The 25,484-nt window shown below is 44.5% G+C and overlaps 1 protein-coding gene across 3 annotated transcripts in view; it reads left to right on the top strand.

The window, feature by feature from the left end:
- Nucleotides 1-3,674: 3,674 nt before the first annotated feature.
- The window catches only part of setd4 (SET domain containing 4), a 34,262-nt gene continuing 12,452 nt past the window's right edge, over nt 3,675-25,484 (top strand). For 2 of the 3 annotated variants that reach the window (XR_009645299.1, XM_060833764.1), the window contains exons 1-7: nt 5,514-5,877; nt 11,565-11,660; nt 13,263-13,300; nt 15,096-15,184; nt 21,048-21,477; nt 23,543-23,717; nt 25,121-25,202. Coding sequence is in view for 2 of the 3 variants with exons in the window: in XM_060833764.1 (XP_060689747.1) it covers nt 5,790-5,877; nt 11,565-11,660; nt 13,263-13,300; nt 15,096-15,184; nt 21,048-21,477; nt 23,543-23,717; nt 25,121-25,202 (998 nt within the window). In the remaining variant the exon portion in view is untranslated. Of the gene's footprint in view, nt 3,792-5,513; nt 5,878-11,564; nt 11,661-13,262; nt 13,301-15,095; nt 15,185-21,047; nt 21,478-23,542; nt 23,718-25,120; nt 25,203-25,484 lie in introns of those variants that run through there. The other variant, XM_060833765.1, reaches the window with a different exon arrangement.

The following is a 25,484-nucleotide window of genomic DNA, read 5'->3' as shown; positions in this document are numbered from 1 at the left end:
GATATGGAAGGATCCCTTGGGGCCTTGGAGGGAAGTGAGTGTGGAGGTGTGGGCGCAAGTTTTTACATTTCCTGCGGTTGCAAGGGAAGGTGCCGGGGGTGGAGGTTGGGTTGGTGGGGGGTGTGGATCTGACGAGGGAGTCACGAAGGGAGTGGTCCTTGCGGAACGCTGATAGGGGAGGGGAGGGAAATATATCCTTGGTGGTGGGGTCCGTTTGGAGGTGGGGGAAATGACGGCGGATGATACGTTGTATGCGGAGGTTGGTGGGGTGGTAGGTGAGAACCAGTGGGGTTCTGTCTTGGTGGCGGTTGGAGGAGCGGGGCTCAAGGGCGGAGGAGCGGGAAGTGGAGGAGATGCGGTGGAGGGCATCGTCGATCACGTCTGGGGGGAGTCTGCGGTCCTTGAAGAAGGAGGCCATCTGGGCTGTGCGGTGTTGGAACTGGTCCTCCTGGGAGCAGATGCGGCAGAGACAAAGGAATTGGGAATATGGGATGGAGTTTTTGCAGGGGGCAGGGTGGGAGGAGGTGTAGTCCAGATAGCTGTGGGAGTCAGTCGGTTTATAGTAGATGTCTGTGTTGAGTCAGTCGCCCGAGATAGAGATGGAAAGGTCTAGGAAGGGGAGGGAGGAGTCTGAGACAGTCCAGGTGAATTTCAGTTCGGGATGGAAGGTGTTAGTAAAGTTGATGAACTGTTCAACCTCCTCGTGGGAGCACGAGGCAGCGCCGATACAATCATCGATGTAGCGGAGGAAAAGGTGGGAGGTGGTGCCAGTGTAGTTGCGGAAGATGGACTGTTCCACATATCCTACGAAGAGGCAGGCATAGCTGGGGCCCATGCGGGTGCCCATGGCAACTCCTTTAGTTTGGAGGAAGTGGGAGGATTGAAAAGAGAAGTTATTCAGGGTGAGGACCAGTTCAGTCAGTCGAAGGAGGGTGTCAGTGGAAGGGTACTGGTTGGTGCGGCGGGAAAGGAAGAAGTGGAGGGCTTTGAGTCCTTCGTGATGGGGGATGGAGGTGTACAGGGACTGGATGTCCATAGTGAAAATAAGGCGTTGGGGACCGGGGAAGTGAAAATCCTGGAGGAGGTGGAGGGCGTGGGTGGTGTCCCGAACGTAGGTGGGGAGTTCTTGGACTAAAGGGGACAGGACCGTGTCGAGGTATTGGGAGATGAGTTCGGTGGGGCAGGAGCAGGCTGAGACAATGGGTCGGCCGGGGCAGGCAGGTTTGTGGATTTTGGGCAGGAGGTAGAAACGGGCGGTGCGGGGTTGTGGGACTATGAGGTTGGAGGCGGTGGATGGGAGATCCCCTGAGGTGATGAGGTCATGGATGGTCTGGGAGATGATGGTTTGGTGGTGGGAGGTGGGGTCGTGGTCAAGGGGGCGATAAGAGGAGGCATCCGCGAGCTGGCGTTTAGCCTCAGTGGTATAAAGGTCAGTGTGCCAAACTGCTACCGCGCCTCCCTTGTCTGCTGGTTTGATGGTGAGGTTGGGATTGGAGTGGAGGGCTGCACGTTCTGAGGGTGAGAGGTTGGAGTGGGTGAGAGGGGTGGACAGGTTGAGTCGGTTAATGTCACGGTGGCAGTTGGCTATAAAGAGGTTGAGGGCGGGTAGGAGGCCAGCACGGGGTGTCCAGGTGGATGGGGTGTGTTGGAGGTGGGAGAAGGGGTCGTCAGAGGGTGGGCGGGAGTCTTGGTTGTGAAAGTAGGCACGGAGGCGAAGGCGACGGAAGAATTGTTCAATATCTCGCCGCGTGTTGAACTCATTAATCCGAGGGCGTAGGGGAATGAAGGTGAGGCCCCTGCTGAGGACTGATCTTTCATCCTCAGAGAGGGGGAGATCTGGAGGGATGGTGAAGATCCGGCAAGGCTGGGAGCTAGGACCTGGTGTGGGACTGGAGCTGGGGGTGGGGGCGGGGTTAGGCGTGGGGACAGAGATCGACGTAGGGGCGGAGTTAGACATGGTGACGTAGCTCGATGTGGGGGCGGGGTCATGCGTCGTGGCGGAAATAAGCGTGGGGGCGGGGTTATGCGTGGTGACGAATGTTTGCATGGGGGCGGGGTTACGTGTAGTGACGAAAGACGGCGTGGGGGCGGGGAAATCTGAGGCGTTGTGCTCCTGCAGGTTAGTGATGTCAGTGGGGGCGGAAGTGGCTGCGCCGACGGCAACCGAAGGGGCGGAAATGGTTGTGGCGACGGAGGAATAGTGGTCATTTCCAGTAGCCGCGTGGGTCGCGGGTCCGTCGGCGATCGTGGAAGCGGTTGTCTGTGTGGTGGTCACCGGGGCAGTTGTTTGGGCGGCGATCGCGGGGGCTCCGAGGTCGGTGGGGCGGAAGTGACGTCACGGTCGGCGGCGGCCTTTGGTGCCGCGGGCGCTGTGGAGGCCACATGTGTAATGGCGTCCCACAGGCCTATAGAAGATTCTGGAATAGTTGAGGAACCACGAGTGTGGGGGTAAGTACATGAAAATTTTTGGTACTTACTGTCTTTAATCTCTGATATGGCTAGGAAGAACTGTTTGTTGAGTTTGTGGATTCTTCTGTAGATGAAGAACAGCAGGGGTCCTTTGCAGGTCTGTGAGAGTGTTGTCCTGAGCTGGGGTAGGGCTGATTGCAGACAGTGTAAGTAGCGACGCATGGCTGCAAGGGTGGAGCGGAGGATCTGGAGGGAGGTCTGTTGCTGGAGGCTTCGGATTTGTTGTAGGTACAGGTTGTCCTGGTTGGGTCCAAATTTTGTTGGTTGGAATGTAGTTCGGAGTCCGTGTGGGATCAGTCGGTTCCTTAGGCAGGTGCTGAGGAAGGAGATGTGGCTGTGGTAACGAGTCTGTTTGAGAACGTGGCTGAAGAGTTTCTGTGCAGAGGAGGTGACCTGGGGGGTGCAGTGAGAGAGAGACTCACTGAAATCCTTGTAGAGGGAGGAAGAGAGCTTCTTCAAGGAAGGCATCCTTGCAAGAGGATTCGCAGTAGGTTAAAATCTTCGAGTAAAAAATGAGGTCTGCAGATGCTGGAGATCACAGCTGAAAATGTGTTGCTGGTTAAAGCACAGCAGGTTAGGCAGCATCTCAGGAATAGGAAATTCAACGTTTCGAGCATAAGCCCTTCAGGAATCTCAGGAATAGGAAATTCTTCAAGTTTTCAAGTAAACTGAACCCATACTACTTAATGTGTTATTTACCAATTACACAAAGAAAAATGACACTTTGGAAGAAAATATTCAGAGAATGGTTAGCAAAGATCAACATAACTGAAGCCCCAAGTACATCTCTTGAGGAGTTCTAATTCCTTCTATTGGTGCCATTTAATCATTACAGACATTTTGCCTTGATTGCCTGCCACCCATCTTTTCTGACAAAATATAGTATGCTTTACAGCTGATTCATTTTATAATGGGGCCACTGTCATTATGTAGGAAGTGCTGCAACCAATTTTACACAAGGTTTCAACCATCAGATATGCTGCAGAATACTGGACAAGAATTCCCAGCAATTCTTTGATGGAGTGCCATAAATTTAACATACACCACAAATGGTTTTATTTTTGTTAAAGATTTATTTGGAAAGATTGGCCATGTTGTCATCAAAAACAGCCATGCACATTTCCTATAGGTGTTAAAATGAACTGTGGTTTCTTTCTGTGTTCACAGGGGCTGGAATCTTACTTTCAAACAGGTTTGAAGATGGAACAAGGAGGAATTTTGCAGACTTTCTATCAGCTCTGCAGGCTGATGTATTCGAGACTCCTGATGGTCATCCAGAAAGAAAGTCATTGCTGGTAGAGGAATCCGCCATGCATCTTTTGGTTAGTCAATCTGTGTACTTTAATGTCCAAGTATGTACTGGTTGGGGACCCCAGTGGAATCTTCCTGATGTCGCAGATTGGCCCCTGAGGACAAAACACAGCAAATGCCTAGAGGCAGCTCACTGGTAGTTTGCCGAAGGGGTCCTAAGAGTTCTCCTACCATGTCACAAACTTCCCCACCCCCCTCTTTATGAGCCTTTGTCATCAGTGGGTGTGATGATGCTGTCACTTTAAACAGGTTATTTTGTCCTGGGTTTTTTTTGAAGACAGGTTGTAAAGGCAGAGGTGATGAACTGGCTCCTGAAAACGGCTGAAGTAAATAACTTCGGAAGCCTTTAGGTTTACTTTTTAAAACCGTTGTAACAATGGAAGGAGAGTGACTAGCTCTCGCACTCCATGCCTTTCTAGTATTTTTCTAGCTGTTATAGTCAGAAGCTGTTTGGGATCCCAGAGGAGTTGGAGATTCAGTAAAAATAATTCCTAGCTGCTACTTTCTCTGAAATCTCTTTTGATGTCATTTCTTCCAGGATTGAGAAACTGCAAGTAAGAATCTGGGTCTGAATTTCCCTTTTTGCCAAAGAGGTGTGTTTATCATAGAATCCCTACAGTGTGGAAACAGGCCATTTGGCCCAAGTCCACACTGACCCTCTAAAGAGCATCCCACCCCGACCCATTCCCCTATCCTATTGTTCTTCATTTGCTCTGTCTAATGCCCCTAGCCTACATATCCCTGAACGCTATGCGCCATTTAGCATGGCCAATTCAACTATGCTGCACATCTTTGGACTGTGGGAGGAAACCGGAGGACCAGGAGGAAACCCACACAGATACGGGGAGAATGTGCGAACTCCATATAGCCAGTTGCCCAAGGCTGGAATTGAACCTGGGTCTGTAGTGCTATGAGAAAGTGAGGACTGCAGATGCTGGAGATCAGAGCTGAAAATGTGTTGCTGAAAAAGCGCAGCAGGTCAGGTAGCCTCCAAGGAGCAGGAGAATCGACGTTAGAAGGGCTCATGCCCGAAACGTCAATTCTCCTGCTCCTTGGATGCTGCCTGACCTGCTGCGCTTTTCTAGCAACACCTTTTCATCCCTACTGCTATGAGTCAGCAGTGCTAATCACTGAGCCACCGTACCTGTGTTTATGGGATGTTACTGTCCTGGAACAGTTAGTAATAGGTAATGATTATTCAGTGAATTTTTGCAATGGTGAAGTTATTCTAAATTCTCTTTTGTTTGTATTTTAATTATAGTGTTTTAATAAATTGTGTTTTTCCTAATGTCGAGTAGTGTGACCAGTTCCATCACATCTGGAACACGCATTTTATATTCATCTTTAAAATAAGAAAGAGTTAGGGTCTAGACTAACTCTCTAGGCCAGTGAAGGGGGCCTGGTCTGGTCCATAACAGTGGGGCATATGAAACGCCTTCATAGGAGGGTGGCCTTGCAGCTGTGTCCTTTTTAAAAAAGAAAGCCATCAGTTGGAGTGTCCACACTGTCAGAGGGATGACCATAAGTCTGTAATTGTGTGGTGGAGATGGAGATGGCCCTGACTTCCACCAGGACGGTGTTCCAATCAGGCATGCTGACGAATGATGTGTGGTCAAGACCCAGACAGTCTGCAACACACCCTTGTGCTCTTTACTGTAGAGTGCACACGATTCCTCCTTTAGGGGGCAGTACCCCTTTAAGAAAGGCATCATCTGGTGGAACGGAAACGGGGACCCAGGAGGGGTAAACCTGGGACTGCTATCAGCGACTGATCTGGATCTAATTGCAAAAACCTATCCGGTTGTGCGTTTACTCTGTTTTGATCAGAACATTGTGAAAGCTGACTGGATTAATGTAGCCAGAGAGGGGCGTACTCTATTACACTTTATTGCTGTAGATTTGTGCAAAAGTGACTTTAGTCATCTTTTTAAAAAATCGCTGGGGTTTTTTCCCCCCGGAAAACGCCCAGAGAAGATTGATATCTTTGCATTTTGTGCTTATGCATGTGAATGATGTCCAAAAGGAAAGGCCGGGCTTATAGAAGAAGGAGGCGGAAAGGTAGCGTGAGCCTGGGAACACACGCGGTGGAGAGCGGAGGTAAAAGCCGGGCGAGATTGACAGCCGCGTCCCGGGGGGATGTGTGGCCCCGGGTTAGGGAGCGGAGCTGGGGTGGGGGGAATGCAGCTTCTACCGCTGGCTCAGCAGAGGAGGAGGAAGAGGCCAGTGAGAGTAAGCAGCTCTCCAGGCCACTCCAGCAGGTCTCTCGCTGCGTGTGACTTCCTTCAAGCTCTGGGCTAGAGGAGGATCGCCATCTATTGGCAAGTCCCAAACCAGACCTGAAACACAGGAGCTCCAAATGCACGACATGGACTGCAAGCTGAGAGATCAGGATAACACCCCTCCCCAGTGCAGGGGGGTGGGGAAGACAAGGACAAAAAAAATCAATGCCTAAAAATGATTGTACAAGTTGTACTGGAGCTCAGTTGTGAAATATGCAGCTCGGACCAGTATACAGCAGAGGGTTTAGTGTTTTTTTTCTGGGATCCTTTTTGAAAGAAAAGCGTCACTGAAAAATGACCTTGATTTTGAAAATCACCTCTTGTCCCTGACCCAGAAACATTGCGAAATTGGAATGAAATTAGTTAATCGCACCACTTAGAAATCGTATCAAAAATTGGTGCATTATAGAATTTTCATGAGGATAGAGGCAGCATTTAGACACTGCCACTCGCACAAAGTTTCTCATGAATAAGATTGTGCGCGTTGCTTTTTTTTAAATTGCTGCATGGTTTGCCTGAACTCGTCCTTTAGGGAAGGAAACTGTCACCCTTCCCTGGACTGGCTCCATAACACTGTAGTGGACTCCTAGCTGCCCCCTGGGCAATTAGGGATAGGCAATAAATTTTGTCCGAGCCAGTGATGAATTAAAAAAAAATTCTAATCTCCTCAGTTTAGAGGAAATAGAGAGAGAAAAAAAACCTTCATCCGAGAAGGGATTTTACTTTCAGGTTGATATTGCACATTGAAATTGATAGTTCAATTGTCATTCCAGTCAAGATTAGAGTGGTGCTGGAAAAGCACAGCAGGTCAGGCAGCATCCGAGGAGCAGGAGACTCAATGTTTTGGGCATAAGCCGTTCATCAGGAATGTGTGCTTCCTAGTGAATCGCACATCTAGGGATTTGAACTAAATAGTGGGGGTGGGAGTTCAGCTGCATGGAAAATTGTAAAATCAGAGATTAAGGAGTTAGTTACTGATGGGGTTGACTGTAATCGGAATATAAAAGGAAGGGACAGTATGTGTGAATGCCATGTTGTACCAAAGAACCATTAAAGTGCAGAGAAAACTGTTAATAGAACAAACAAGGCTTTAATGTACAAAGCATTTCAAATACGGTCAATGACCTGAGGCACAAACTGAGATAAATGAAGGTCACAAAGAGTTTAAAAGAGGGGGAGGGCTCAGGAGAGGGTATTAAAGTTTCTAGAACAAGTAATATGATGGAGAGTACGGAAAGTGCAGGAATCTAACTTAAGGCACAGCAGATAAACGAATAACTATGAGAAGGGAGGGCAGCCAATGCAGGACTGAGGATGTTGCACTTAAATGTACACAGTGTACAAAACAAGGTAAATGAGCTTGTAGCGCAGATTGAAATGGGCAGGTACAATTTCATGGGTATCACAGAGATGTGGCTGCGGGGGGATCAGGGCTGGGAATCAAATATTCATGGGCATGTGTCCTATTGAAAGGATAGGCAGATGGGCAGCGTTGTTTTGTTAGTAAGAAACGAAATTAGATCGATAGCAAGAAATGCCTTAAAGATCAACAAAGCCATCTATATGTAGAATCACAGGAGATAGGTGAAATCCTAAATGGACAAAGACATGGAAGCGGGGAACGCGGGGAAATAAATAATGATGTCTTGAAAAGAGTCCACATTACAGAAAAGGAGGTGCTGGAGGTCTTAAAATGCATAAAGCTAAACCCGTGGGACCTAAGCAAGAGTATTGCAGGACTTTGCGGGGCCCCCTTGTTGAGATAGTTGTATCATCTATAGCCACAGTTGAGGTGCCAGAAGACTACAGAGTGGTTAATGTTGTGCCATTATTTAAGAAAGGCTGCAAGGAAAAGCCAAGAACATGACATTAGTGGTGGGTAAGTTGTTGGAGGGAATTCTAAAAATCAGGATCTGCATGCATTCAAAAACGGAAGGACTGACTTGGGATGGTCGACGTGGCTTTGTGTGTGGGAAATCATGTCTCATAAACTTGTTTGAGTTTTTTTTAAGAGATGACAAAAAATGTAAATAAAAGAATGGATTTCAGTAAGGCATTAGATAAGGTTCCCCACAATAGGCTATTGCACAAAATAGAGAGGTATGGGATTGAGGATGATTTAGTGGTTTGGATCAGAAATTGGCTAGCTGAAAGCAGACATAGGGTGGTGGTTGATGGAAAATGTTCACCCTGGCGTTCAGTTACTAGTGGTGTACCGCACGGGTCTGTTTTGGGACTACTGCTGTGTGTCATTTTCATAAATGACCTAGATGAGGGCATAGAAGGATGGGTTAGTAAATTTGTGGATGACACTAAGGTCGGTGGAGTTGTGGGTAGTGCCGAAAGCTGTTGCAGGTTATAGAGGGACCTGGATAAGCTGCAGAGCTGGTCTGATTGGTGGCAAATGGAGTTTAATGCAGAACAGTGTAAGGTGATTCACTTTGGAAGGAGCAACAGGAATAAACAGAGGGAGCTAGCCAATTGGGTACCAGATTGGTTTGACAGGAGGAGATGGAATGTGATAGTAGAGGGCTAATGGTAAGATTCTTGGTAGTGTAGATGAGCAGAGAGATCTCAGTGTCCATGTACATTGATCCCTGAAAGTTGCCACCCAGGTTGATAGGGTTGCTAAGAAGGCATACGGTATGTTAGTATTTATTGGCAGAGGGATTGAGTTTCAAAGCCACAAGGCCATGCTGCAGTTGTACAAAACTCTGGTGCAGCTGCACTTGGAATATTGCGTACATTTCTGGTCACTGCATTATAGGAAAGATGTGGAAACATTGGAAAGAGTTCAGAAGAGATTTACTAGGATGCTGCCTCATATGGAGGGAAGGTCTTATGAGGAAAGGCTGAGGGACTTGAGGCTGTTTTCATTAGAGAGAAGAAGGTTGAGAGGTGACTTAATTGAGACATATAAGATAATCAGAGGGTTAGATAGGGTGGACAGTGACAGCCTTTTCCTGGGATGGTGATGGCTAGCATGAGGGGACATAGCTTTAAATTGAGGGGTGATAGATATAGGACAGATGTCAGAGGTAGTTTCTTTACTCAGAGTAATAGGGGCTTGGAATACACTGCCTGCAACAGTCGTAGACTTGCCAACTTTAAGGGCATTTAAATGGTCATTGGATAAACATATGGATGAAAATGGAATAGTGTTGGATAGATAGGCTTCAGATTGGTTCTACAGGTCAGCGCAACATTGAGGGCTGAAGGTCCTGTACTGTGCTGTAATGTTCTGTGTTCTATGTTCTATAACGGTAGACATTGTCTACGTGAACTTTAGCAAGGCCTTTGATGAGGTTTCACATGGTAGACTGGTTGATAAGGTTAGATCACATGAGATCCAGAGGGAGCTAGCTAATTGGATGCCAGATTGGCTTGACAGGAGGAGATGAAATGTGATAGTAGAGGGTTATTGTTCAGCCTGGTGGTCTGTGACCACTGGTGTGCTACATGGGTAATGCTAGAACCCACAGTTGTTCGTCAACTGAGGCATCATGAGTAAATTTGCAGAAGACATCAGAATTGGTGGTGTAGAGGACAGTAAAGAAGGTTATCTAAGAGTACAATGGAATTTTGATCAATGGGCAACTGGTCTGAGGGGTGGCAGATGGAGTTTAATTCAAATAAATGTGAGGTGTAGCATTTTGGTAAGACAAACCAGGGCAGGACTTATATAGATAATGGTAGGACCCTATGGAATGTTGTCAAATGGAGAAACCTTGGGGTGCAGGTTCATAGTACCTTGGAAGTGGCACCACAGGTAGACAGGCTGGTGAAGACGGCATTTAGCATGCTTGCCTTCATCGGTCAGAGCATTGAGTACAGGAGTTGGGACGTCGTGTCACAGCTGTACGAGACATTGCTTAGGCTATATTTGGAGTACCGCATTTAATTCTGGTCACCCTGCTATAGGAAGGATATTATTAGGCTGAAAGTCACACAGCATCAGGTTATAGTCCAACAGGTTTATTTGGAAGTACAAGCTTTCAGGACACAGATGAGTGTAATGGCCATCACTACAATGGGGAAACTGAAAGATCTGAAGGTGGTGAATTCATAGAGTCATAGAGATGTACAGCATGGAAACAGACCCTTCAGTCCAACCCGTCCATGCCGACCAGGTATCCCAACCCAATCTAGTCCTACCTGCCAGCACCTGGCTCATTTCTAAACCCTTCCTATTCTTATACCCATCTACATGCCACACGGGTGCATGGTGGCACAGTGGTTAGCACTGCTGCTTCACAGTGCCAGAGACCCGAGTTCAATTCCCGCCTCAGACGACTGACTGTGCAAACTCCACACATTTTCTCCGTGTCTGCGTGGGTGCTTGGGTTTCCTCTCACAGTCCAAAGATGTGCAGGTTAGGTGAATTGGCCATGCTAAATTGCCCGTAGTGTTAGGTGAAGGGGTAAATGTAGGGGAATGGGTCTGGGTAGGTTGTGCTTCGGTGGGTTGGTGTGGACTTGGGCTGAAGGGCCTGTTTCCACACTCTGAGTAATCTCATCTAATTTAATCTAAATGTTGCAATTGTACCAGCCTCCACCAATTCCTCTGGCAGCTCATTCCAAACACTTTCCACCCTCTGAGTGAAAAAGTTGCCCCATAGGTCGCTTTTATATCTTTCCCCTCTCATCCTAAACCTATGCCCTCTAGTTCTGGACTCTCCGAACCCAGGAAAAAAACTTTGTCTATTTATCCTATCCATGCTCCTCATGATTTTGTAAACCTCTATAAGGTCACCCCTCAGCCTCCAATGTTCCAGGGTAAACAGCCCCAGCCTGTTCAGCCTCTCCTAATAGCTCAGATCCTCCAATGCTGGCAACATCCTTGTAAATCTTTTCTGATCCCTTTCAAGTTTCACAAGATCTTTCTGATAGGAAGGAGACCAGAATTGCACGCAATATTCCAACAGTGGCCTAACCAATGTCCTGTACAGCCGCAACATGACCTCCCAACTCCTATACTCAATACTCTGACCAATAAAAAAAACATACCAAACGCCGCCTTCACTATGCTATCTACCTGCGAATCCACTTTCAAGGAGCCATGAGAGGTCAGAGGACTGCATCGGAGGTCTCTTTGTTCAGTAACACGCCCTAGGATAGTCACTTAGACTAGATGGACTACACCCAGGGTTCTGAAGGAGATAGCTGACAACATTGTCGAGGCATTGGTGGTAATCTTTAGGTATCAGTGGAGTCAGGCAGAGTCCTCTAAAAGCCTTGCAGAAACGGGTTACAACTGTGGAGTTCCAATATAGCCCAAGGTGGTGAAGGCAGAATGGGCACTTGCCTGTTCTATGGAATTATATTCCAGTTTGAGTTGCAATCTTTAACAGAGGGAGGGCAGTGAAGAAATATACGTTGGCACTTGGCAGAGAGTGCACATTTATGTTCAGTATTGATTTAGCTCCATCCAGATCAATGAGTTAGATGTAGAGTATTAAGTGGAATAGCCTGTAAAATTGTAATTATGTCTATCAATTTTGCACAGCCAACATTAGTCACGAACCAGATTTTGTGCAGCTGAGGAAGTGGCTGAAAAAGAAGGGCTTCAATGGCTTCTACTTGGTGCCAGCAAATTTTCCAGGTAGGAGACTTCATCTTTTTTTTAAAGCATCCCTCCCCAGCTTCCTTCAATATTTAAACAGGCGCTGCACAAATGAGGGAGGCACACAGCTACAACATTTCATTGTGTGATAGTGTTACCTGGATGTAATCCTGTCATTTTATTATTGGGGTACTTTCCTACTTAGCTGTTTGTCTGCACAAATAACAAATTAGGCTGAACCATTTTATACCCAAAGGACTGCAACAGTTCAAAAAGACAACTTCCCAAGGGCAACTGGGAACGGGCAATAAATATTGGCTGAGCTCGTGAGATCCCCTTTGAGCAAATTGGATTCATGTGTTGACAGTTCAGTCTGATTCCATTCAGCTGCAGTCTCCCTTTGAGTGAGGTGGACATTGTGTGTGGGGTAGAATTCCTTATTTCCCACTCCAACTCCATTTTGATTCAGTCACCTCCCTTTCTCTCACATTTGTTGTCATTGCATTGCCCCTCACTGCCTTTGCATCTAAAATGGTAATTGATTCAGAAATACATGGGGAAGAAAAACATTCAGCCACATTCTGAGGGGCTGTAGAGGTGCTGTGATAGTGTCCCTCCCTCTGAGGCAGGAGGCTCAGATTTAAGTCCCATCTGCTCCAGAATATGTAATAACATATCTAACAGTGAAGCACAGTGGTGGTGTCCCTGTCTCTGAGCCAGTAGACCTGGATGTAAGTCCCATCTGCTTCAGAGATGTGTCATCACATGTCTGACATCTAATGGTGAAGCACATTTGAATACTGCTAGTGTGTGGTGTTGATAAATTCGCAATTTGTTTCTTGAGACTGATGGAAATAAACAGTGAAAATTAAATTGGCATTTCTGTTTTGAAAGCACCTTTGTGCCTATGGACCTTTGGTACTTTCAAAAGCAATTAGTGACAGCTGTGTTTTTCCACTGTTGTTTGATATCTAGATTCATATCTTTAAAGTAATTATTTTAAAATATACGCTTTACAAAGTCACAGATTGGAAGAGGCACATTGACAGATACAGTGCTTGTGTGAATTCCATAAGTGTTCCATTTAAAATGTCAGCGTGTCTCTGTATTTTCACTCTCATCTCTGAGTAATAAGGCCCACACCATTTTGTGTTGTAATTTTATTACCATTTCAAAGTTGCACCGAGCTCTCTGCTGATATCCTCTCCATAAAGTCGATAGGGCCTCTTTTCAAATATATTTGTTTTAGAAGTGGTTAAATATTGGTACATACAGCTGAGAACTTCTGAAAGACAGTCTAATTTACCCAAAAGAAAATATTGCTTAGTTGCAGATTTTTTTTTCATAATTAGTGTCCTGCAGGAGAACTAATTTACTCCCAAGCCAACAGTAAAGGAATCTGATGATTTTGCAGATCTCTGAAGACATGTGACCCAAGGTTATAGCTCACAGGGGTTATTGCATACGCAATTACTTGTACATTCATAGTGGTGTTCATTTTGATTTGTTAATGGTGTTATGTAAATGTTGCTATTGTTAGTAATCTATCTAAGACAAAATTATGGAATAATACATTTTTAAACCATTCTCTGAACATTGCCAAAGAATAAATAATACTCATGTCCATTCTTTCTCATTTAGATATTGGCAGAGGATTAATGACCAGAAAAGCACTTGAGGTCAGTGATTTGAATGAGGAATTAGAGGATCATCATTTTCTGGGATTGTACTTTCAAAAAGTCATGTGACATGAGGTTGTGTGACCTGTGCTGATTGATGTCTGCCTGCGTGATGAGGCTGTTAAAGCTTAAAAGAAGATCGGGATTGCTTTACTGGGACAATTGACGTAAAATATTCATACTTGAAGACACTGGTGAAGGCAGTTGTGATGCCATTGGGTAGCAAGTGTCAAAAAATTAGATAGTTCAATGCACAACTATTTACAATCTGTTTAATTCCAAAGGTGAAAGAGAGTTGCTTCAGCATTTCCACCAGGATACAAGGCCAATGTGATTTAATGTACCGTGGAATAGGATGCAGAGCTAGCCATTGTAGGAATCGGGTTGCAACCTTTTCTAAAATATCACTTGCAAGTGTGATAGTCTGCCAGAGTTGGAGATGGGGAGAGCTGAAGGCAGTATTATTCACTGTGCTAGAATATGGGTGGAACCTCATGCTCAAATTGAGACTATAAATTTGTGAAGAGTTAAAATGAAGTTGTAAAATTTGCCAAGCTTGTGCTGGAGACAAATGACCTCGTTGTTAAGGATTGTCCTGAAAATCATAGAATCATTTATTACAGAAGAAGCCCCTCAACCCATGGAGTCTGTAATAACAAAAATTATTCTAAATCCTTAATAGAAGCTACTTCCCAGCACTTCACCCGTGTGTTGAATGTTACGACAGTTCAAGTGCTCATCCAGGTACTTTTTAAAGGTTGTTTGTTTTCCCACCTCAACATTGAAGGTTGCAGAACTGCGGAAGTTGTCAGGAAAGTCATGGAAATAAACCCTCAGGAGAAAAATGATTTTGGAATAACTCTGGGAGAATTGAATGGTGTTTAAGGAACAATGTAACATATACCTGTGGAATGTGTTTTCTTGGTTGTGTGAAATATAAGAGGGTATTTTCTGGGTGCTTTGGTTGCAAAAGTAGTGTTTATTAAGTGGTCCTTTTATTCTTTTGTTAAGGTAAGCATCCTACAAGATTAAATTTTGTTGTGTCTTTCAATATTAAAGTGTGAATTTATTTTGAAAAGTTATCGGTCTCTACAGAGATCACATTATTTTCCTCCTTCCCTGTCACCTTTTGGATTTTAAATGACCTGTTGTCTCAGGTGAAGTGGCCTGTTGTTCAGTTTACTCTTTTCCTTTTGGGCTGAAAATGTGTTGCTGGAAAAGCGCAGCAGGTCAGGCAGCATCCAAGGAGCAGGAGATTCGATGTTTCGGGCATAAGCCCTTCTTTTCCTTTTGGCCCCTGATATATGTCAACACAGAGGAACCTTGATTATCTGAGCGTCGATTATCCGAGTTTCGGATTATCTGAACAAGATCTCCAGGTACCAGTGCTTGGGTAAACTGTATTATCCGAACATTTGATTATCTGAACATTCAATTATCCGAACAAAATACACCCCGACTGTGTCATTAGGATAATGGAGGTTCCTCTGTATTAGCAGTGAATGGGACCGAGTTAATTGTGTGATTGGGCTGCTCTTTCATCACGGTGTAGGGGACAAATGGTACAGGGAGAGTTCTGAAAAAGTCACTTTGTTCCCTGGGAGATGCTGTTTTGTGCTGGTGAGACTTTGATCTCTTTTTAACACACATTTTCCAATCTGTGCTGGAAATTATAGCAGATTAATTGTTTTAAATTTCAGTCCTGATTCTCTTTTGTTTGGGTTTGTCCAAGGTTTAGTCCTTGAAGAAGCAATATATATAACGTAAACCAACTTTATATTGGTCTCTTATTTAGCCGGGAGATCTTGTTATTGCATTACCTGAGAAATGTCTGCTCACCACCAACACCATCCTCAGGAGTTATATGGGTGAATACATTAAGAGGTAAGTTATGTCCATGATACTAGATTCTGTTGTATTAATCCACTGAAAGTCTTATTCTTAAAAAGCAGATGATCTCTCTTAATGGAGATAAAATGTAATCCAACCGATGATGATAGATGTTATACAATATTTTATTCCTGAATATTTTTTTTGCACAACTTCATTGGATGATGGGGTTGAAAGAGCACAGGTTACAACTCTTTAATCGTTGTGCCTTGACAAGAGACCTGCAGTCAAGTATGTAAATAAACTCCAACTTCATTTTGCACCTACATTCTGAGGGAGGGACTTTGAGAATTCCGACAAGTATTAAGACTGGTTAGAGGGCTGGAAAGGAATGGGGGAGCTTGGGCTTAGGAGGTTCATGCTACGCACTGAGATGTTTTCACAGAATTCCTGTTGAGGGAGCAAAAGACAGCATCCTTTGCCTGCTCTGGCACTAACTGGTTACTCTTTGTGTGCTGAAGGGGAGTTATATCCAACAAGACAGTTGTCACATCTTAATGGATAACCTGGGGGGGGGGGGGGTGTGGCATTGTTGGTCAAGGACAGTATTTCAATTGCAGAAAGGATGTTTGGGGACTCGTCAACTGAGGTAGTATGGGCTGAGGTTAGAAACAGGAAAGGAGGGGTCACCCTGTTGGGAGTTTGCTACAGGCCTCCAAATAGTTCCAGAGATGTAGAGGAAAGGATAGCAAAGATGATTCTCGATAGGAGTGAGAGAGACAGGGTAGTTGTCATGGGGGACTTCAACTTTCCAAATATTGACTGGGAACACTATAGTATGAGTACTATAGATGGGTCAGTTTTTGTCCAGTGTGTGCAGGAGGGCTTCCTGACACAGTATGTAGACGGGTCAACAAGGGGCGAAGCCACATTAGATTTGGTACTGGGTAATGAGCCTGGCCAGATGTTAGACTTGGAAGTAGGTGAGCACTTTGGTGATAGCGATCACAATTCTGTTATGTTTACATTTGTGATAGAAAGGGATAGATGTATACCACTGGGCAAGAGTTACAGCTGGGGGAAAGGCAATTACGATGCGATTAGGCAAGATTTAGGAAGCATAGGATGGAGAAGGAAACTGCAGGGGATGCGCACATTAGAAATGTGGAGCTCATTCAAGGAAAAGCTACTGTGTATCCGAGATAAGTATGTATCTATCACACAGGGAGGAAGCTGTAGAGAGTGGGAGTCGTGGTTTACGAAGGAAGTGGAATCTCTGGTCAAGAGGAAGAAGAAGGCTTATGTTAGGATGAGATGTGAAGGCTCCATTAGGTCGCTTGAGGGTCACAAGGTAGCCAGGAAAGATCTAAAGAGAGAGCTCAGAAAAGCCAGGAGGAGACATGAGAAGTTGTTGGTGGATAGGATCAGGGTAAACCTTGAGGCTTTCTATAGGTATTTAAGGAATAAAAGAATGAAGAGAGTAAGATTAGGGCCAATCAAGGATAGTAGTGAGAAGTTGTTTGTGGAGTCAGAGGAGATAGGGGAAGCACTAAAAGAATATTTTTCAACAGTATTCACTCTAGAAAACAACAATGTTGTTGAGGAGATTACTGAGATACAGGCTACTAGACTAGGTGGGATTGAGGTTCACAAGGAAGAGGTATTAGAAATCCTGCAGAGTGTGGGCCGGATGGGATTTATCCTCGGATCCTCTGGGAAGCCAGGGAGGAGATTGCCGAGCCTTTGGCATTGACCTTTAAATCGTCATTGTCTACAGGAATGGTGCCAGAAGACTGGAGGATAGCAAATGTGGTTCCCCTGTTCAAGAAGGGAAGTAGAGACAACCCTGGTAATTATAGACCAGTGAGCCTTACTTCAGTTGTTAGTAAAGTGTTGGAAAAGGTTATAAGAGATAGGATTTATAATCATCTAGAAAAGAATAATTTGATTAAGGATAGTCAGCACGGTTTTGTGAAGGGTAGGTCGTGTCTCACAAACCTTTATTGAGTTCTTAGAGAAGGTGACCAAACAGTTAGATGAGAGTAAACCGGTTGATGTGGTGTATATGGATTTCAGCAAGGCGTTCCCCACAGTAGGCTATTGTACAAAATGTGGAAGAATGGGATTGTGGGAGATATCGCAGTTTGGATCAGTAATTGGCTTGCTGAAAGAAGACAGAGGGTGGTGGTTGATGGGAAATGTTCATCCTGGAGTCCAGTGACCAGTGGTGTACCGCAAGGGTCAGTGTTGGGTCCATTGCTGTTCGTCATTTTTATAAACGACCTGGATGAGGGCGTAGAAGGGTGGGTTAGTAAATTTGCAGACGACACTAAGGTCGGTGGAGTTGTGGATAGTGACGAAGGATGTTGTAGGTTACAGAGAGACATAGATAAGCTGCAGAGCTGGGCTGAGAGGTGGCAAATGGAGTTTAATGTGGCCAAGTGTGAGGTGATTCACTTTGGTTGGAGTAATCGGAATGCAAAGTACTGGGCTAATGGTACGATTCTTAGTAGTGTAGATGAGCAGAGAGATTTCGGTGTGCAGGTACACAGATCCTTGAAAGTTGCCACCCAGGTTGACAGGGTTGTTAAGAAGACATACAGTGATTTAGCTTTTATTAATAGAGGGATCGAGTTCCGGAACCAAAACTCTGGTGCGGCCGCACTTGGAGTATTGTGTACAGTTCTGGTCACCGCATTAAAAGAAGGATGTGGAAGCTTTGGTGCAGAGGAGATTTACTAGGATGTTGCCTGGTATGGAGGGAAGGTCTTATGAGGGAAGGCTGAAGGACTTGAGGTTGTTTCATTAGAGAGAAGGTTGAGAGGTGACTTAATAGAGACATACAAGATAATCAGAGGGTTAGATAGGGTGGACAGGGAGACCCTTTTTCCAAGAATGGTGACAGCGAGCATGAGGGGGCATAGCTTTAAGTTGAGGGGTGATAGATTTAGGACAGATGTCAGAGGTAGTTTATTTACTCAGAGAGTAGTAAGGGTATGGAATGCTTTGCCTGCAACGGTAGTGGATTCACCAACTTTAAGTATGTTTAAGTCGTCATTGGACAAACATATGGACGTACATGGAATAGTGTAGGTTAGATGGGCTTCAGATTGGTATGACAGGGCGGCGCAACATCGAGGGCCGAAGAGCATGTACTGCGCTATAATATTCTATGTTCTAAAACATGAGTAAAATCCTTCAATGAAGCTGAGTGAGTCCAGGCCAGATCATAAAGTAGGAACTATTAGTAGGGACTAGTTATGGGGAAGCAATAGCCTGGTGGTGTCATCATTGGACTGTTATTCCAGAGACGCAGGTTCAAATTCGGGTTCAAATCCTGCTGTGGCAGGATTTTAATTCCATAAAAAATCTGAAATTAAGAGTCTAATGATGACCATGAAACAATTGCCGATTATTGGAAAAACCCATCTGTTTTATGGAAGGAAATTTATCATCCGTACCTGGTCTGTCCTACATGTGACTCCAGACCCACAGCCTTCCCGTTGACGTTTAACTGCCCTCTGGGAACGGGCATAGCCAATATTAAATGCCCGTTTAAATATATTATTAACTGCTGGCCTAGTCAGTAGTGCTCTAATCCTATGAATGAATTTTTAAGAAGTGTAAATAAGCTAAAGAGCCTCATGTTTGCATGCAGGCCTTACAGGATACAGTCTGAGGTCAAACACGACACTTAACGTTTAGTGGATGAACCCAGTGGATGTAATAAGACACTTAAATTTGTCTTTCGTATAAGTAGGTGCCTTTTGAAGGTTCTTATAGGATCATAGGAACAGGATCAGCAGTTGGCTATTCAACTAGCTTTCAATTTACTCAGCAATGCCAAGCACAGAAATATCGATGCCATTTAATTTTATCTTTTTAAAAAGACAACCATTATTGAAATGTGAAAGATATTTTCTTTGTCTAGTAATGATCAACCTGGTCAACAATATTCCTAAATCACTTTATCTTTTCATAATGAATAGGTTTAATAAGTTTTAATAATTAGAATGGATGCCCTGGAAATATGCAGGGAAGAGGTTTTGGGAATATTGGAAAGGATGAATATAGATAAGTCTCCTGGGCCTGATGGCATTTACCCCAGGATCCTATGGGAAGCTAGGGAGGAGATAGCAGAGCCATTGGCCTGGATTTTTATGTCGTCATTGTCAACGGGAATAGTACCAGAGGACTGGAGGATAGCGAATGTGGTCCCATTGTTCAAGAAAGGGAGTAGGGATAGCCCTAGTAACTATAGGCCAGTGAGTCTGACTTCAGTGGTGGGCAAAGTCTTAGAGAGAATGGTAAGGGATAAGATTTATGAACATCTGGATAGGAATAACGTGATCAGGGATAGCCAGCATGGTTTTGTGAAGGGCAGGTCGTGCCTCACAAACCTTATTGAGTTCTTTGAGAAGGTGACTAAGGAAGTGGACGAGGGTAAAGCAGTAGATGTTGTGTATATGGATTTTAGTAAGGCGTTCGATAAGGTTCCCCATGGTAGGCTAATGCTAAAACTTCGGAGGTATGGCATTGAGGATACATTAGAGGTTTGGATTAGGAATTGGCTGGCTGGAAGGAGACAGAGGGTAGTAGTTGATGGATTATGTTCATCTTGGAGCGCAGTTACTAGCGGTGTACCACAAGGATCTGTTTTGGGACCATTGCTTTTTGTTATCTTTATAAATGATCTAGAGGAAGGACTTGAAAGCTGGGTGAGCAAGTTTGCGGATGACACAAAAGTCGGTGGAGTTGTGGATAGTGAGGAAGGAAGTGGTAGGTTTCAGCGGGATATAGATAAGTTGCAGAGCTGGGCGGAAATGTGGCAAATGGAATTCAATGTAGCTAAGTGCGAAGTTGTTCACTTTGGTAGGAATAACAAGATGATGGATTACTGGGCTAATGGTAGGCTACTTGGTAGTGTGGATGAGCAGAGGGATCTTGGTGTCCATGTACACAGATCTCTGAAAGTTGCCACCCAGGTAAATAGTGCTGTGAGGAAGGCATATGGTGTACTGGGCTTTATTGGCAGAGGAATTGAGTTCCGGAGTCCTGAGGTCATGTTGCAGTTGTATAAGACTCTGGTGAGGCCTCATCTGGAGTATTGTGTGCAGTTTTGGTCGCCATACTATAGGAAGGATGTGGAGGCATTGGAACGAGTGCAGAGGAGGTTTACCAGGATGTTGCCTGGAATGGTAGGAAAATCTTATGAGGAAAGGCTGAGGCACTTGGGGCTGTTCTCATTGGAGAAGAGAAGGTTTAGGGGAGATCGGATAGAAGTGTATAAGATGATTAGGGGTTTAGATAGGGTAGATACTAAGAACCTTTTACCGCTAATGGAGTCAGGTGTTACTAGGGGACATAGCTTTAAATTAAGGGGTGGTAGGTATAGGACAGATGTTAGGGGTAGATTCTTCACACAGCGGGTTGTGAGTTCATGGAATGCCCTGCCCGTATCAGTGGTGAACTCTCCTTCTTTATGGTCATTTAAGCGGGCATTGGATAGGCATTTGGAAGTTATTGGGCTAGTATAGGTTAGGTAGGATTCGGTCGGCGCAACATCGAGGGCCGAAGGGCCTGTACTGCGCTGTATCCTTCTATGTTCTATGTTCTATGTAACATGTCTTTTTTTAATAAAAATCCTCCACTTGCTACGCAAATGCTGGGAAATGAGACAAATGAAATACCTCTTCCAGGGAGCTGACACATATCATGGATCAAAATTGTCACAGTCAGTGCTGCAAAATTAAATGGCTTCTATAAATTTCCTATTGTACTTTTCTTTTGGTGCTGGAACAAATCATAACAGTGTCTGTCATTATTTAAATTTGTTCTTGCACCTTTAGAAATTGATGCTTCTTTTATATAGCACGATGCATTTGTCTTGTTAAAATTTTCATTTATTTATTTCCAGGTGGAAGCCTTGTTTGTCTCCTCTCCAAGCCTTGTGTACTTTTCTCATTGCTGAGAGACATTTTGGGAGCCGGTCTCCGTGGAAGCCCTATATTGATGTGTTACCAAAGACATACACATGCCCAGTTTATTTGCCAGAGGAAGTAATTGAGCTGTTTCCTAGCCCACTGGTTAAGAGGATTCATGAGCAAAAGAGAATGGTTCAGCAGCTGTACCTTGCTTCAAAATGCTTCTTTGGTTCGTTGCAACCCTTATTTTCAGAGCTTGTAGAGAACGTTTTTACTTATGACGCCTTCCGCTGGGCTTGGTGCAGTATCAATACCAGGACGATTTATATGGAGCATAAGCAGAGTGAGTTCTTGACCCAAGAACCAAATGTCTATGCCTTGGCACCATATTTGGACCTCCTGAATCACAGTCCCTCTGCTCAGGTGAGAAAACAGGCTCAAGACTAAAAGGCTAGCACTCTCCGGTGAGGATACATCATCAACCTTTTAGCACATGCCTCTTGACAAATGTTACACATTCATGCTTCATGACAACAGTGGTGGTTGCTTTGAAGTTTAGCGAATTGAGTTTAATCTTTAAAAGTATCGTGCTTCTCTTTTCCATACACTGTCATCACTATCCCAGTCTGGGATCATGGTTTACATTTTTGAAACCTAAAGAGAAAATGCTGGAAAATCTCAGCAGGTCTGACAGCATCTGTAAGGAGAGAAAAGAGCTGACATTTCAAGTTTAACTGACCCTTTGTCAAAGCTGACAAAGGGTCAGTTAGACTCAAAGCGTCAGCTGTTTTCTCTCCTTACAGATGCTGCCAGACCTGCTGAGATTTTCCAGCATTTCCTTTTTAGGTTTCACATTCCAGCATCCGCAGTAATTTGCTTTTATCCGATGTTTACATTGTTGATTTCCAGCTGGAAATCTGAAACAAAAACAGAAATTGTTGGAGAAATTTAGCAGGTCTGGCAGTATCTGTGGAGCGAAAGCAGAGTTATGTTTCGTGTCCTTCTTTAGAACTGACAGTAGCTAGGGAAAGAACTGGTTTAGTTGCATTATTTTGGATGACCTACTCAAATAAGCACTGGCGCCCACTCCTCTCTACATAACATTGCAGTCACAGCACAAATTCAGTTCTCTTTCATACATGTTCCTGCATTCATTTTAAGATTTGTATTACATTCCCTGCTGTTCTACTTTGTCATCTCGTCTTGTTTTCTATCTCCTCATATCTTTAGTTGACAACCTTGCCAAATGCTTTTGCAGATTCTTCTGACAGGAGCGAAATGTTAATATCATTCCCCGCAGGAAGGAACAACTTGATTCAGAGCCAACCTGAGCTATTGATTAATGTTCTCCTAGCAACTGTTTTCAGAGCTGGGAAGGGAGCAGGTACTGAGCTCTCTCTCCTCTTGCTGCTCTGCTTTCTCGCCAGGAGATCTCAATGTGAGGAAAGGATGAAGGGGATGGGGGAGGGGAAAGGATTTAGCTACATCGTAAAGGCAGCAAAGTTCAGGGGTTGAACAGCAGCAACACGCATCTTTTCTATCGTGGAAAAACCTCACGGAATCTTAATCCGACAAAAGTAGATGCTGACCACAGGAAAAGGTCAGAAGTCACATGACACCAAGTTACAGTCCAACAGGTTTATTTGAAATCATGAGCTTTCAGAGTGCTGCTCCTTCATCAGGTGACTTCTGATTTAGTCAACCCCAGTCCAACACCGGCACCTCCACATCGTGACCACAGGAAAAGGTAAAAGGAGGGAGTCTAAAATCGTGGCTCAAGAGAGAGGTTTTACAGAGGATTTCAAAGGTGTACTTTTTTTATTTGTCCCTGGGATATGGGCAGCACTGGCTAGGCAGAAATTATTACCCATTCCAGATTGAATTGGAGAAAGTGGTGGTGGCTTGAACAGCGACAGTCCATCTGGGGTAGGGACCTTCACTGTTCTGTTAGGGAGGGGAGTCCACAAAACAGAATGATTGTGAAACTTGCATTTTCTGAGGCATTTTCTACCCTTGTCCTTCCAGCTGGTAAAATTTGCAGGTAATGGGAGCTGCTTTTGGAAAAGGCTCAGTCAGGTTATATCAGAGAATCTTGTAAATGGCACCCACTGCTGCCTGTGTGTCATGGTGAAGTGAGTGAATAGCGAAGGTGATGGGTGTAGTGCCAATCAAATGGACTGCCTTGACCTGGATGGTTGGGTTTGATCCTGAAATCAAAATCTGCAGCATTGTGTGTCTATGTTACAGCAAGAGACAACTTTGTTAAATCCAAAACAAATCAAAAATATGATCTATCAAACCAGCTTCTTGCCTGCGATATGCCTTGTACATTGATAACATTAGCTGGCATTCCAAGATGCCAGACTGAGAACAACTGTGTAAACGTTACAGAGATTGGACAGGGGTGAGGCCATGGAGAGAGTTAAACAAGGGGCTGACATCAGGAGTTAATTTAAATTGGGTTTAACTCTTATTTCTATACTTGCAGGTAACAGCTGCTTTCAACCAGAAAAGCAAACATTATGAAATCCGAACGGTGACGAAGTGCAGGCGGTATGAGCAGGTTTTCATCTGCTATGGCCCACATGACAACCAGCGGCTCCTGCTGGAGTACGGATTTCTCACAAACAGCAATCCACACAATGTCGTATATGTCAATAAAGGTGAGGCTACACCAACGCAGCTGAAAGGCTGCACTTCAGACTGGTCTCTTCTCCAGTTATCTGTAACATTTACAACGTGGACCATTTTATGCCAGAGGTGGCAATTAGGATCCCTATCTCCTGAGTTACTTGTTGCCTCTTCTCCAGTTTGCCAGTTGCATGTCAATTGTTGTAAAAATCCATCTAGTTTACTAATGTCCTTTTAGGGAAGGAAATTTGCCATCTGGTCTGGGCTACATTTGACACCAGCTCCACAGCCAAGTGGTCAACTCCATACTATCCTCTGGTGGCAATTAGGGATGGACAATTAATGCACCACCTGGAAGTTCCCCTCCAAACCACTCACCATCCTGACTTGGAAATATATCACCATTCCTTCACTGTCAATATCCTGAAACTCTCTCCATCATGGCATTGTGGGTGTACCTATACCAAATGGACTGCAGCTATTCAAGATGGCAGCTCAGTACCATCTTATCAAGGGCAATAGGAATGGGCAATAAATGCTGACTTTGTCAACAACCATCCCATGAACGAATTTAAAAAGGTCCAAGAGATTCCTGAAATATCGCCAAGCTGACAAATCAGGAAAGGAATTACAAATTTAAACAACCCCTCCTTGTTGGCAAAGTGAAGACCTCAGCTACACCCATCCAGAATTTACTGTTTAATGAAGTCAATGCTTATTGAATGAGTTTCTGGATAGTGGTGCTGGAAGAGCACAGCAGTTCAGCAGCATCCAAGGAGCAGCGAAATCGACGTTTCCGGCAAAAGCCCTTCATCAGGAATAAATGAAGCAGAAATCATTTCCTCCATCCCATGGATTTCCCATCAGTTAAAGTTGCCCACAACAGGCTTGTTCTTAAACATTTTCTGGTGGCCCGTTTCAAAGAATCTTTTACAGATAGGGAGAGAAGTATTCCTGTTTTTCCCCAGCTTTTCTTGTCCATCCCTAATTGCCCTTGACATGGGTGACTTGGTAGATCATTTAGAGGGCAAGTAAGAGTCAACCAGATTGCTGTGGATCTGGAGTTACGTGTAGGAATGGGAAGCAGATTTCCTTCTCTAAAGGGCATCAGTGGACCACATGAGTTTTTACAACAGTCAGTGATCGTTGACGTGTTGAACATTCCAGATTTATGAAGTTAATTCAGATTTCAGTTGTTGCCTTGGTGGGATTTGAACCCGTAATCCCACAGCATGAGCCTGGGCCTCTTGTTAACTAGTGCAGTGTCATTACCACGATGCCACCATCTCTGACTGTGAACCTGTTGTCAGGATACACTTTGTGGACATTTTTCTAATTCAGTTTTATTCCCATGTTGCATCATTACTTGTTGAATAAATGGAAAAGGTGGAGCTTTAAATTTGAAGTCATACACTTTTTTAAATCTTGCTTTCAGAACTCCTTTGTAACCACGTTTCTGAAAAGGACAAACTAGTGAACAGGAAGATGTTGTTTCTACAGGGCGAAGGCCTCCTGGAGTAAGTATTGTGTTGTCTCATGGCTGGTTAAAATTACCTGATTGGGAAAAACAGATTAATAAAAACTGTCAGAACTGTGAATGCTGTAAATCAGAAACAAAAACAGAAATGGCTGGAAAAGCTCACCAGGTCTGGCAAAATCCGTGAAGAGAAATCAGAGTTAATGCTGATTTCTCTCCACATGCTGCTAGACCAGCTGAGCGTTTTCAGCAATCTCTGTTTCTGTACCTCAATGAACAACTTCACCAAGCATGGTTGAGGAGAACCCACAAAATCGGAAAT

The sequence above is a fragment of the Hemiscyllium ocellatum genome, chromosome 12, assembly GCF_020745735.1.
Source record: "Hemiscyllium ocellatum isolate sHemOce1 chromosome 12, sHemOce1.pat.X.cur, whole genome shotgun sequence".
In the NCBI taxonomy this organism is placed as follows: Eukaryota; Metazoa; Chordata; class Chondrichthyes; order Orectolobiformes; family Hemiscylliidae; genus Hemiscyllium; species Hemiscyllium ocellatum.
This window is presented reverse-complemented; position numbering and strand designations above follow the sequence as displayed.